Genomic DNA, 13,541 nt, shown 5'->3' with positions numbered 1-13,541 from the left:
GATAAATTTGCTTCTATCATCATTAAAAGCATAAGAAAATTTTAAAGGCAGAAAAACAATGAAAGAGAACATATGTGAAACATATCAGACAATGGATTCATATACACAACCAACTTACGCAACTTAATTTTTGAAAATCAAGAAACCACAAAATAGGCAACAGATGAATGGAAAGGCAATTCCTTGCAAGAGGAAATAGAAATAAACGATACAAATTTAATCAGGGCTAAGCAAATGAAAACAAAACAAAATCATTTCTGTTCATCAGATTGGTCTGTTTAAATGTTTGATAATATCAATCACTGACAAGCAGTGTGGACACTTTCACAGATGGCAGGGGCAGTGCAGAAGGGCACAGCCACCCGGGGAGCACTGTGGCACCAGCTCAGAACCTGCTACATGCACAGACCCCGGCATTTTCTCTGAGGTTTCACACAGTACACAAGGGAACATGCACACAGGTGACCATCACAGCCCTGCCTGTGATGGATAGCAAAACGCTGGAAACAACTAAGCGTCTATCGAAATAGAATGGATATGTGGATTGTGGTATATCCCTATGGTGGAAAACCATTCCCACTTACAACAGCTGAACCAGGGCTTCATGTGTCAATGTGGATAAACCTCATTACAATTTGTTGTGTGAAATTAGTAAGCCAGTACAATTCCATTGGGTGGAGAAAACACAGATGATACCATTCAAGGATGATACACACAAAACTGATTACAGTGGTTACATCTGAGTAAGTGAAGGAGATTATGGGTGATGGTCAAGGGAGATTACTTTCAACTACAATCATTTATTTTCTTTAATTAAAATATGTTCATTTGTGATGTTTGTAACTACAATTTCAAAAATGTAAATGCAAACACCCTTGGGAGGAGTAACACACAAAGTTGAAAGAAAAGAAGCAATGTTCTGCAAAGATGCGCTTGCGTCATTGTCCAGGTGCCCCTCTGCGCTTGCGTCATTGTCCAGGTGCCCCCCTCTGCGCTTGCATCGTTGTCCAGGTGCCCCCTCTGCGCTTGCGTCATTGTCCAGGTGCCCCTCTGCGCTTGCGTCGTTGTCCAGGTGCCCCTCTGCGCTTGCGTCGTTGTCCAAGTGCCCCTCTGCGCTTGCGTCATTGTCCAGGTGCCCATCTGTAAGTGAAGGGCAAAAGCCTCCATTACCTTTTTGTTTCCCAGGTGACAGTTCCTGGGGGCAAAGGTCATTTGAAAGTTTGGAGGAAGCTCATTATTTTCCAGACTGGTTTAGAAAAACCGTTACATGAGAGGTACCCACCACACCAGGAGGTTCCTCAGCCAAGCAGAAGCAGACGGTAGAGAGAACTGTTTGGGTAATGTGTTTTTTTAGAATCTGGAAGTAGGTCTGATACCGCAGAGCTGATTCCGGGATTATAAATGCTTACCACACCTCAAGGCCAAGTTGATGCCCTTGGGGAATGGAAATTCCATAGCCGGGAGCCAAGGACTTGACTTTTCCCACACCCTAGGTTTCAAGTCTTCAACATATCAGAAACACATCCCTTTTCAAACCACTGATAACATTCCTGAATGAGACTTGGAATTTGAAGAGCTCTGTATCAGGACTTGTGCCATAAGCACTTTCTTATTTGACTTTTACTTGACCCTCAAGATAATTTTTCTCCTTTTATGTAACCCTAAAAGAAAGAAAACAAGACTTGGGGTCCCTCCCTTTACCCTCCTCCCTGCAGCTTCCTATGCATGCAAAGAAGCATACAACAACTTTTCCCTCTATTAGGGGACATTCGGCGCCTAGTAGGCAAATCTCTAGGTTAGAGGCTTCTAAGCAGACAGGCAGAAGGAGATTGGACTCCACAGACACTGTTTCTTTGTAGTCCCAGGTCTCTGCTGCTGGTGATTAAATGATCTCTTTCCAGGATGGGAGGTATATGAATCCGTTTTAAGTGTCTTTTAGTATCAGCTCTCTGGTTAATAACAAATGCCATTAATATAAAGAGATAATTTGTTATTTATTTATTTGTTTGTTTGTTTTATTATTGTTATTTTTTTGAGATGGAGTCTCGTGCTGTCGCCCAGGCTGGAGTGCAGTGGCAACATCATGGCTCACTGCTGCCTTGAACTCCTGGGCTCAGGTGAGCCACCTACCTCAGCCTCCTGAGTAGCTGGGACTACAAGGCACACGCCACCATGCCTGGCTAATTTTTTTTTTTTTTTTTTTGGAGATGGAGTCTCGCTCTGTTGCCCAGGCTAGAGTGCAGTGGTGTGATCTCGCTTCACTGCAACCTCCATCTCCTGGATTCAAGCAAGTCTCTTGCCTCAGCCTCCTGAATAGCTGGAACTACAGGTGCACGCTGCCATGCCCAGCTAATTTTTTGTATTTTAGTGGAGACGAGGTTTCACCGTGTTGCCCAGGCTGGTCTCAAACTCCTGAGCTCAGGCAATCCACCCACCTCAGCCTCCCAAAGTGCTAAGATTATAGGCGTGAGCCACCACTCCCAGCCAATTTTTTAATTTTTTGTAGAGTCAAGGTCTCTCTATGTTGCTTAGGCTGGTCTCAAACTCCTGGGCTCAAGTGATCCTCCTGCCTCGGACTTCCACAGAACTGGGATTATAGGCATAGGCTACTGCACCTGGACAAGAGATCGTTTAAATAGGAAGAGTATTAGAGAGTATTTAGGTGCCTATTGAAGTGTTTTATTTTGTTTTTGAGATAGAGTCTTGCTCTGTAGCCCAGGCTGGAATGCAGTGGTGTGACCTCGGCTCTCTGCGACCTCCACCGCCTGGGTTCAAGCGATTCTTCTGCCTCAGCCTTCAGAGTAGCTGGAAATGCAGGCGAACACCACCACGCCTGGCTAATTTTTGTATTTTTAGTAGGGATAGGGTTTCACCATGTTGACCAGGCTGGTTTCGAATTCCTGACCTCAGGTGATCTGCCCACCTCAGCCTCCCAAAGTGTTAGGATTACAGGCGTGAGCCACCGTGCCCAGCCTATTGCAGTATTTTAATCTCATTGTCCATTTTATTCCTCCAGTGACCTTCCCTTGATATCATCAGCCCTAGCTTTGGGGGTTTAAGGATGAGGGCACCCAAATAGGTCGCCCAAGGTGACCCAGCCAACCGGGGCCCGAGATGGGATTTAAAGACAGGTTTTTCTGAGCCAAAAGCTGGTATGCCTACCCGTACTCCCAGCTGCCAGGTCACCAGTCAGAGCTGCAAGCCAGACTGCCTCGAAATTGCACAAGGTTGCTGCCTGAAGAATGGCCCTTTGGATGAGGTCCCCGCCTACTGAGAAATTACGCAGAATGATTACAAAATGGTACAAATTACTGTAGACTCCTGCACCAGACTGGAACTCAGCAGGCCCAGCCTTGCCCAGCCCCAGCCCTGGGTGTGACCTCAAAGGGCTGGGAAAGAACTTGGGCCTTCTCCGGTTGTTCTCTCGCCCTTGGCCAGGATGCCAGCTCTTATGCAGGAGAACTCAGGTGAACACCTCGGGCTTCTCAAGGTGTGTTATGCATGAATGCAGGACAAGGGAGTGGACCCAACCCCTGGCCTGCCTTCCTCTCCCTCTTGTGGTCACCAGCACCCCCTTTTCTTCCCTGGAAGTCCCCAGCCAGGCCAGCAACCCACTCTCCCCCAGCTTCTAAAGGCAGCACATCACCCCTCTGTCCTGCTGTACATGCCTGCAGGGAAAAGCAAACACAGGCAATGCCCTGGCGAGCTCTCAGTGGAGGTCTGCTGTGCTCTATAAGGATAGGTGGCTATCCCTTGGGTTGGGGTCTTTGTTGCTGCTTGTGGGATTTTCTGGGAATGATGCAGCTGTGTAGGGTGTTTGATGTAAGAACCATCGTCTCATCAACTTTGTGCCTTGCCAGCCTTGTCCTGTCTGACCCTCTGGCTGCACTGAATTACAGCCACGTGGCTCTGCCACCACTTTCCCAGGTGTCCACAGCCGAGCAGGGCTGTAGCGAGCGGCACTCACTCACCAGCTTTGCAGATATGTAGACAGCCCCTCCCCCTGCTTGCAGGAACTCTGCACAGGTACGGGGATGTGTTGGAGGTTGGGGTTGTGTAAGTGGGTCTGGAGAAACTTCAGTTAGTAGCACCAGTTTTTTGTGTTTTTGTTTTTGGGTTTTTTGTTTGTTTGTTTTGTTTTGTTTTGAGACAGTCTGGCTCTGTCACCCAGGCTGGAGGGCAGTGGCTCAATCTTGGCTCACTGCAACCTCTGCCTCCCGGGTTCAAGCGATTCCCCTGCCTCAGCCTCCCAAGTAGCTGGGATTATAGGTACATGCCACCATGCCCAGCGAATTTTTGTATTTTTAGTAGATGGGGTTTTATCATGTTGGCGAGGCTGGTCTCAAACTCCTGACCTCAAGTGAACCACCCGCCTCAGCCTCCCGAAGTGCTGGGATTATAGGCGTGAGTCACCACACTGGGCCTGTAGCACGAACTGCTATTGGCTTTGACATGGGAAAGCTGACATTAAAACTGGCCTCCTTTGTTGGGTGACAAGTTATTTCTGCCCTCAAAGAAGGAAATTTTGAAGAAGCAAGTGTAAGGGATGAGATCGAAAGTCTGTGAGAATTAGAAACAAACAAATAAATCAACACAAACTTGTCCAAAAACAACTTTAAAAAACACGCAAAATCCCTTCAGTGGGACAAAATCCAATCCCCAGACGGGAAGAAGTGTTTTGTGATGCTAACTGCTGCTGGCGGAGGGCCCAGGGGGTATATACACATGATTCTGAGAGGGAGGACTGGCCCTGGAACACTAAACTCCGGTCCATTCGTGAGATTAAATCCCTCTGTGCTCTGGGACAAGTGAGTCAGGACTGAATGGAAGGATGGAAGGGGAGGGAAAAGCTGGTGCGGGGGGAGGTGGGGCTGGGGGGATTCAGGGGACCAAAAAAAAAAAAAAAATCCCCACATCCAGCAGGGAAGGGTCCACAGCGATCCAGTCAAGTGCAACCTCTGTGCTTGTCCACCCTCGTGCCTTGGGGTCATGGCGCCTTCCTCTGCACTAGAGATAGGTGGCATGGCATGATTGGTGACTTGGCATGGGAGTGCTCCTGAGTGACAGCCACAGATTGTAGCTTCTTGTGTGTGGCCAGATGTAGAGAAGGAATCAAGGAGGAAACTTGGAGGTCTGGAGATCCAGCCAACAGCATCGGCAAGAGTGGTACCCAGACAAAAACAGCCTGGCTGGAGGGAATCAGCTGCTGCCCATTCTGATGAGAATCAAGGCCATTTGGGGTTTTTATGTCCAAATCAGTATGGTGGTTGTGAAGGTAACCAAAGTGTGGAGAGGGAAATGTAGCCAGTGACGGGGCTTCCTTCTGGGGTGGGAGTCCTCTCTTTGAGGTTTGCCAGAGGCTGTGGCCGGCCCTCCCTCACAAGGCCCTCTGCTTCTGGTAGGTGTGTGGCTCTCCTGTTTGGTGCCACAGCCACAGTCCAGAATGAAGCAGGGCCTAGTCCCAGGGTGGTGGGACTTCAGCAGAGCCGCCCAGACTCCCCTGAACCCCTTCCTTGCTTCTACCTTTTTAGTCCCTTCACTCCTTCCATTTTCATACACACCACCCTTTCTTTGTCTTGGTTTCCTAAAATTTTGGTTACAAAGCGCGTTAAGCATACAGAAAACCACACATGACACTAAAATACCCATCACTCAGCGCTGTCAAATGTCATCGTTTCGCCATTTCATTTTAAGAGATAAAATCTTGCCAAGCACAGTGGCGCCTGTCTGCTGTCCCAGAGCTTTGGGAGACCAAGGTGGGAGGATTGCTTGAGTCCAGGAGTTCAAGATCAGCCTGCGCAACACAGCAAGAAAATGTCTCTACAAAATAAATACATAAATAAAATCTCACACGTGACCAAGCCACTTGGCCTGTGAACACTTTCATCCATTTCTCCTGTCTAGAGGTAACCACTATCCTGGATTAGGGTTATAACCCCATACATATTGGGATAGCTTTTGGGCCTATGTATGTATCTATAAACATACAGTACAGTTTTGCATGTTTTTAAAATTTTAATAATATAACATGTAACAGTATTTTATTTTTAAAATTTTTTTAATAGAAACAGAGTCTCACTATGTTATCCAGGCTGGTCTCCAACTCCTGGTCTCAAGCAATTCTCCTACCTTGGCCTTCCAAAATGCTGGGATTACAGGCATGAGCTACCACATCTGGCCTAATAATATATTTTTAAACTTAACATAGACAAAATAGTATCCTATCAACATGTTATCGATATAAATATTATTGAGATACAAATACATATTTTGGGGTGTACAGGTGATATTTTGATATATGTATGTAATATGTAATGATCAAATCAGGGTAACTGGGATATCCATCCATGTATCTTTTTCTTTGTGTTGGGAACGTTTGCATGGTTTTAAACTTCATATACTGAATGTAATGTTTCTTGATTTGCCTTTTTTTTGCTTTCAAAAAAAGCCTTTTGAGCTTTTATGTTTATGCATGTGTTCATACATACAGTTCCGGTTCATTAATTTTTAATTGCCATGTAGCATTTTATACTTCAATTAATTTATCTATTCTATTAATGGACCCTTAGGTGCTCTCACAAATAATGGTGCAACAAATATTCTTGCAAAGGTATTTTTGTGCCCACGTGCAAGTTTAGTCTCTAAAGTACACATACAGGTTTGTGTATCTTTAACCCTACAAGATGTTGCCAAGTTGCTTTCCAAAGTAACTCTGAGGTCAATACTCCTCCAGCAGTGTAAGAGGTGCCATGGTTTGAATATGCTCTCTAAGACTCATGTTGAAATTTAATTGCCATTGTAATGGTATTAAAAGGTGAGATCTTTAAGACATCATTAGGTCATGAGGGCTCTGCCCTCGCAAATGAATTAATGCCATTATCTTGGTAGTAGGTTCGTTTTCAAAGACGTGGTTTCCTGTCAAAAAGAATGAGCTTGGCCGATTTCCTCTCCCTGTCTCCACTCACTTCTGCCTTCCACCATGGGATGACCCTTACCAGATGCCAGAGTCATGCTCTCGGACTTTCCAGCTTCCAGAACCGTGAGCCAAATAAACTTCTGTTCTCAATAAATTAGCCAGTCTGTAGTATTCTGTTATAGCAACAGGAAAGAGAGAAAGACAAAGGGGATCCTGTTTTCCCACATCCTAGAATATTTGGCATTGTCAGACTTTTAAAAGAAACTTTGCCGCAGAGATGTGTATAAAATAGAATCTCCTAATCATTTTCTCTCTCAAGGCCCCAGTGCTTCTGGAAGCTCCCCTTCTGGTCCTTACTGCAGTCACAGGCACCGAGGGGATGGATCAAGCATGAAGGGCTTGGCTGGCTTCCCTTCTTCCGACCCTCTAAGTCCTGGGAGTATCCATAGCTATCTGCTGGGCCCCCTTCTCCACTGACCTCTCTCCTTAGATAATCTGCCCCTGCCACAGTGCTTTAGAATGCCAACCACACGTGCCAGTGACTTCCAAATGTAGAAAAATCTCCTTGCAGAGTGTCAGAAGCTACTTTACAGATTTATTTGATGGCTGATAAGCAACTGAAATAAAATTTAACCTGCCCAAAGTTCAACGTGGTTTCCTTCTCAGGTCTAATTCCTCCCCATTGCTCCCATCTCAGTCAAGGGCAATGCCGTTTATTAATTGCTCAAACCAAACACTTGGGAACCATCCTTGATTCTTCTCTTTCCACCACCCCCACATTCAATCCATCAAATTATATCAATTTCTATGTCAAATAATTCCTAAATTCCCCCCTTCTTTCTAGTTCCACTGCTACCACCTTGGTCCAAGCTACATCATCTCTTGCCTAGACCACTGTAGTTGCTCCTAGCTGGTCTTCCTGTTTCTCATCTCACCCTTTCCAACCACCTCAGTGCCAAGGTGATCGGTTTAGACCATAAAACACTTGTAAAATGCCATTCCCCTACTTAAGACCTTCCAGTGGTTCTTACCACAGAAGACTCAAAGTGATGAATGCTATGATCTAGAAGTTGGCAAGATCTGATCCCTGCCTGCTTCTCCTCCTGCACACCTTCCTCAGCTCCAGAACTTTCTCTCCATGTGGAGGGCTCTTCCTTTGATCTTTTTATGGCATTCTTGTCATTCAAGGCTCTATCACTTAAAAAAGACTCGGCCTGACCCACCCGCCCTGGTCCATGTGGCCCCTTCGTTGCTCCCACAGCATTACCTTCATCTGTCTTCATTCTGGAACTGCTCAGTGCTTGGTTCTGATGTCTTTCTGCCCCACCAGAATCTCATCTCCAGAACTGAGATCTTCTCAGCTCCACTGCCCATTTGTAGTGCCTGGCATGAAGCAAAAGCCCATAAAAGTCGAAATAATGAGTGAATAGATGAGGTCACATTTTAGAACAAGCTTTAAGCACAAATGAAGTTTCCCTCCCAGAGTCTGGGTGAGATAAAAGCTACTTGAGACAAGACAACATTTCTCTTTAGTGAGAGCAGTGGTTCTCAAACTTCTTAGCCTCGGGACCCCTTGATGCTCTTAACAATTATTATTATTGTTGTTATTTTTTTGAGATGGAGCCTCACTCTGTCACCCAGGCTGGAGTGTGGTGGCATGATCTCGGCTCACTGCAGCCTCCACCTCCTAGGTTCAAGTGATTCTCCTGCCTCAGCCTCTGGAGTAGCTGGGACTTACAGGCGCCTACCACCACGCCCGGCTAATTTTTTTTGTATTTATGTACAGATGGGGTTTTGCCATGTTGGCCAGGCTGGTCTTGACCTCCTGACCTCAAGTGATCCGCCTGCCTCGGCCTCCCAAAGTGCAGGGATTCCAGGCATGAGCCACTATGCCCGGCCAATGCTCTTAAAAATTATTGAGGACCCCAAAGAACTTACGTGTGTGTGAATCGTATCTATAAATAGTTGCTATATTAGAAATTTAAATGAAGAAATTTTAAAATGCTTATTTTAAAACAATAATGGACCTATTACATGTTAATGTAAATAACATTTGTATGAAAAATTACTATATTTTTGTAGATGTAAATAACATTTGTATGAAAAATTACTATGTTTTCAAAAAATAGTGAGCAGAGTGGCACCCTTGAGAACAGCTACTCTACACTTACAGTGCCTAGTACGCGCCGGGAAAGACTCTGTTGAATGAGTGAATAGGAGAGTGAAAGAATTTAGACCAGTCTGAAGGGTCAGATGCAGGTGCGCGGATAGGTGGGGATCTGAGATGGGGCCACCTTTTCCCCTAGATGGCCCTGGGGCCCACTTCCCCTCCTCCCTACTCACCCACCCCAGCCTCACTGAGTCCTTTCTCCTCCCTTTCCCCAACAATCTTCTCTCCACAGCAGTGCAAAAATAGAACAAGAAATCATTTTGATGTCTTCAGAAATCAGTGTGCATGCTGGATATGTCTTTTCAAGAAGCTCACTTCTATAACCAAAATAATGATTGTATGAATTTCAGTCCTTCAAAGGGGGTTCCTTTGGATTGTTTCCCTTGCCAAATGGATATTGAGGCCCAGTTTTGCCAGGATGTATTTATTCTGTCTATATTCATGTTGAGAAAGCTAACTGGGTGTTATATTGTCTTCCTTATTACAATACTGAAACCTAACAAACTGGATATCATATTCTTTTCCTTATTACAATACCGAAACCTAAGTTCTTCCCCTTTCTAAGGAGAAGCTGCCTCCTCCCCCTTTATTTTTTCCTCTGGCCAGAGGAAATTCACAGAGCCAAGATTAAAAAAAAAAAAAAGAAATAGAAAAAGATGGTCATCTCTGTTCCTACTGAAGAGCCTGAGCTCCCCGGGCGCTGTGGGCATGCCACGCCTCTCCACTTCCTGACGTCATACTATTTTTGTCTTTGAATAGCTCATTGACACAATTGCCTCGGAGATCGGAGAACTGAAACAGGAGATGGTGCAGACAGATGTCAGCCTGGAAAATGGCCTGGAACCCGCCGAAACCCACAGGTGACCAGAGACACGGTTAGGTGATGGGTGCGAGAAAGAGATTGAGTGAACCCTGGCACTGCCAAGGGCTGACTTGCAGTCACTCCTCAGAAGTCCGGGAACTGGGAGTGTGGTGGCAGCTCTAGATGAAATCCTCTGTAGGAGGTGGGAGTGGCCTAGGAACTAGTTGTCTGCTTGTTTCTTTTAATCACTTTGAAGGCACTTGAACTTTACACTCTCTCGATTCCTCCTGGCACCAGAACCCGGAAACCTAAAATTGTCTGTGCCATATCCACCTACTCCCAATGATGGAAACAGTAACGCAGCGAGATCCAGCGTGTGCAAAGTAGAATTCAGTGTAGCCGTGTGAGTCTCCAGAAGGCTTACAGGGGAGCAGCTAAAGAGGATGGACTCATTTTGCATTCTCAGGTCAGAAAAAACCCCAGCAGTCTCCAAAACCATTAACCTGAAAAGCCATTTAGCGATTGGAAACTGGATGTGGTTGTAAATTAGATACAAAGGGAAGACGGCGTGCTGTGCTGTTGAAGCCAATACCTGTGCAAGTACTGCATGCTGTCTGAATAGGAGGCAAGGGATTAGTCTGTACCTGGAGAAAAGGGGTGCAAAAGTCGGGCGGTGGTGGGGAGTTGAAGGTGACCTCTTCCAACTTTGATGCTAACAAGATAACAATATAATGGCTGTAAAAAGACACAGACACTTCGTGCCTTAGAGGCCAGATTCATTAACAGCTTCCCCTTTCTCCCAGAAAGTGGGGCTGAGCCTGCCTGGAGCAGTGTGAGGCTGATTTATGGAGTGGGTTTTGCTTGCGAGTCATGCAACAGGCAGGCCAGCCAGATGGTTCTGGTTGTCCAGGCAAGTTTCAAACCAGCCCGACTAGTTCCCCGCCATACGCTGAGGGGAGAGAGCACCATCCCTTCCAGCACTTCGCAGCTGGCAGGTGGTACTTTGACACCCGATGTCTCTGGGGGAACAGCACTCTCCCTTAATTCTCTGTGCCTTCCCTTTCCTTTCCTTCCCTACAAAATGATGGGGGTGAACCAGATGGCCCCCTTGCTCCTTTCAGCACACCCAGCATTCTATGATTGTTCTTGGCCTCAATGTGAAAGTCTTATTTTTTCCCCGTAAACTAGACAAATGCATAATGATTTTCAGGTAGTGACTCTGCCTCACCTCCAGTGTAGTTTCAAACATCGTGGAACTTTAGCCAGGGAATTTCTCTTTATCCTGTGCCTTGTTGAGCTAAATTTTAATTGGGAGTCTAGGCTGATAACAACAGAAAAGAGAGCTTTGGTAGCCCTGATTTCTCTCATAGCCAGGAAAGGTGGCTCTGTGAGATCAACCCCAAGCTCCACAGATGACAGACACCCGGACACAGAGCGGCAGAAACCCTTCCCCTGCATATCAGCACGGGGGATTTTGGGGGTGTAAGAAGGCCGTTCTGAACATGTGAGGGGCCATCGAGATCTTGTTTTCTGACTGCGGTGGGTATTAGAGTGAGAGCCGGGTGGTTGCTTAATCTTTCACATTTCCTTCCATCTTTTCCTTTTCAGATGTAAGAATAACTGTAAGCAGTCCACAATAGCCTTTTTTCCCAGATGAATGTCACTTTGAATGCTATGTTGCTTAATTCATGAATTGATAAATTTGCAGAGGCATTTTACTTGGCTTTTTTTTTTTTAACGGAAATGAAAGAGGAAAAAGCAAGATGAGTTGTCTTTATTTAACAACATAGGTCATGTTGGCCATGTGGCAACACTGTTCATGTTAAACTACTGTTCTAAGTTGCTTATAGCGACTAACTTATGGCATCTTCCTAACACTCCTAGGAGGGAAAGCTCTTTGGGTCTGCATTTGACTGATGTGGAAACTGTGTGCTGTGGGGGAAAAGCTACATAGTTTTGACTTCTGTGCTAGAGTCTCTTGCTGATTTTTAAGAAGTAGTGGTTTTGCTTTTAATTTCTTCATTTTATCCAATGGAGCTGTCAGGAGGGCCAGTTCGGTTATTTCCAAGATCAAGGAAAAGTATAGCTGTGGCCACAATTCAGCCTGGCACAGAGCAGCAGCCAAAGGGGAGAGGAGGGAAGAGGAAAGCAGACCAGTAGGTAGCAGAGTTGCTTTCAGCAAAACCCCTGCAGAAGGAAGTAGTGAGCACCCCCAGCCCCTGGCTCTGCACATCTGATGGCTGCAGGAAATGCACGGCAGTCAGCTTCCTCTGCGCTTCGTACTCTGTGAGTGTGAGCTGGGACAGGGAGTCGCCTATCCCACCACAGCCACCACGAAATGTCTATGGTTCCTTAGTTGATGGAATACCAGATTAAGCACCAAGCTAGTCCCCTAGGTTAGGAATCACTATTCCTCTAGCTGTGTTAGTGTTTGGTTGCTCTTTCGTGGTTAACATCGGGATGACCTTGATCTTTAACTTTTTCTTGCGCCATGGACTCCTTCTCTGAATAATCTTTTAAATGCATAAAATAAGGTCTATAGGATGTCATGGGAAAAACAATTATAGTGAAGTCCAGTGATCAGAAGATTTCAGTGTGTGTTTCAGCGTGTGCTTTCATGGCATAGGCGCTTCTTTTTTACACGTGACAGGCATAAATGACACAATCTCTGTAACAGCTGTGACGACGGTGAAACCTCTGTGGTTTCTGTTGGTGATAAAGTCACAGGTCTTGATAATACTACTGTGGTTTGTTGCCTACAATCAAAATGGAAGGATGTTCATTCAGAATGAGGCTAGGGAAAGTGAAGATGTCAGTTTTGGCCCGGTGGCCAGTGCCCACCTCCCAGCCTGTCTCCTATCAGCGTCGTCTGCCATGGTCCATCTGCCCTCCTTTTTGGGACGCTTGCTTGGCTTGACTTCTGGGACCCCACACCTCCCTGGGATCCTCTTAGCTGTCCTGCTGCTGCCCCCAGTGCCCTGACTGGTTCTTCTTTTTCTCCCTAAACTCCAGCCCTGGAGAACCTGGAGATCACACTTTGAGCCTCTCCTTTTCTATTTTTTGTTTGTTTGTTTTGAGATGGAGTCTCACTCTGTCACCCAGGCTGGAGTTCAGTGGCACAATCCTGGCTCAAAGCAGCCTTGACCTCCTGGGCTCAAGCGATCTTCCTGTCTCAGCCTCCCACGTCGTTGGGACCACAGATGCCCGCCACCACACCCAGCTAATTTTTTTTTTTATATTTTTGATAGAGATTGGGGTCTCTCTGTGTTGCCCAGGTGGGTCTCAGACCCCTAAGCTTAAGGGATCCTCCCACCTCATCCTCCCAAAGTGCTGAGATTACAGGTGTGAGCCACTGTGCCCGGCCAAGCCACTCCTTTTCACTCTTCACACCTCTCCTCTCTCCCACTAACTTTGTACAAGGTACTTTAAAAAATATCTGTGCCTCAGTATTCTTACCATTAAAATGGGAATAATAACAGAGTTACCTCACAGGGTTGTTGGGACGATTAAGTGAGTTAATAGCTGTCAGGGACTCAGCATGGTTCCTGACACGTGTAATAGACACACTATATGTAGTTTTAAAAAGAGGTATGTGGAGTAATTTCCTAGCTTATCCCACCCGGTCTTGTGGCTCTGATACCATGTATACATTG

General features: G+C 46.0%; 1 protein-coding gene and 1 long non-coding RNA gene across 23 annotated transcripts in view; one reads left to right on the top strand and one right to left on the bottom strand.

The window, feature by feature from the left end:
• The window catches only part of RIN2 (Ras and Rab interactor 2), a 252,492-nt gene that overhangs the window by 172,632 nt on the left and 66,319 nt on the right, over nt 1-13,541 (top strand). For 13 of the 22 annotated variants that reach the window (XR_012419099.1, XM_074004673.1, XM_065522710.1 and 10 more), the window contains one exon: nt 9,846-9,946. The exons of 5 other annotated variants lie outside the window; for them this stretch is intronic. Coding sequence is in view for 12 of the 17 variants with exons in the window: in XM_074004673.1 (XP_073860774.1) it covers nt 9,846-9,946 (101 nt within the window). In the remaining 5 variants the exon portion in view is untranslated. Of the gene's footprint in view, nt 1-6,896; nt 7,040-9,845; nt 9,947-10,157; nt 10,355-13,541 lie in introns of those variants that run through there. 4 more of the 22 variants (XM_074004669.1, XM_074004668.1, XM_065522711.2 and 1 more) reach the window with 3 other exon arrangements.
• LOC141407890 (uncharacterized) lies at nt 571-1,371 on the bottom strand. Its single transcript, XR_012419100.1, has 2 exons — nt 1,283-1,371; nt 571-1,140 (listed from the first exon to the last, which is right to left on the bottom strand). It is a non-coding gene; the product is annotated as an uncharacterized lncRNA (long non-coding RNA).

This window comes from Macaca fascicularis, chromosome 10, assembly GCF_037993035.2.
Source record: "Macaca fascicularis isolate 582-1 chromosome 10, T2T-MFA8v1.1".
Taxonomy (NCBI): domain Eukaryota; kingdom Metazoa; phylum Chordata; class Mammalia; order Primates; family Cercopithecidae; genus Macaca; species Macaca fascicularis.
Note: the sequence above shows the minus strand (reverse complement) of the source record. Positions and strands in the feature narration are given on the sequence as shown.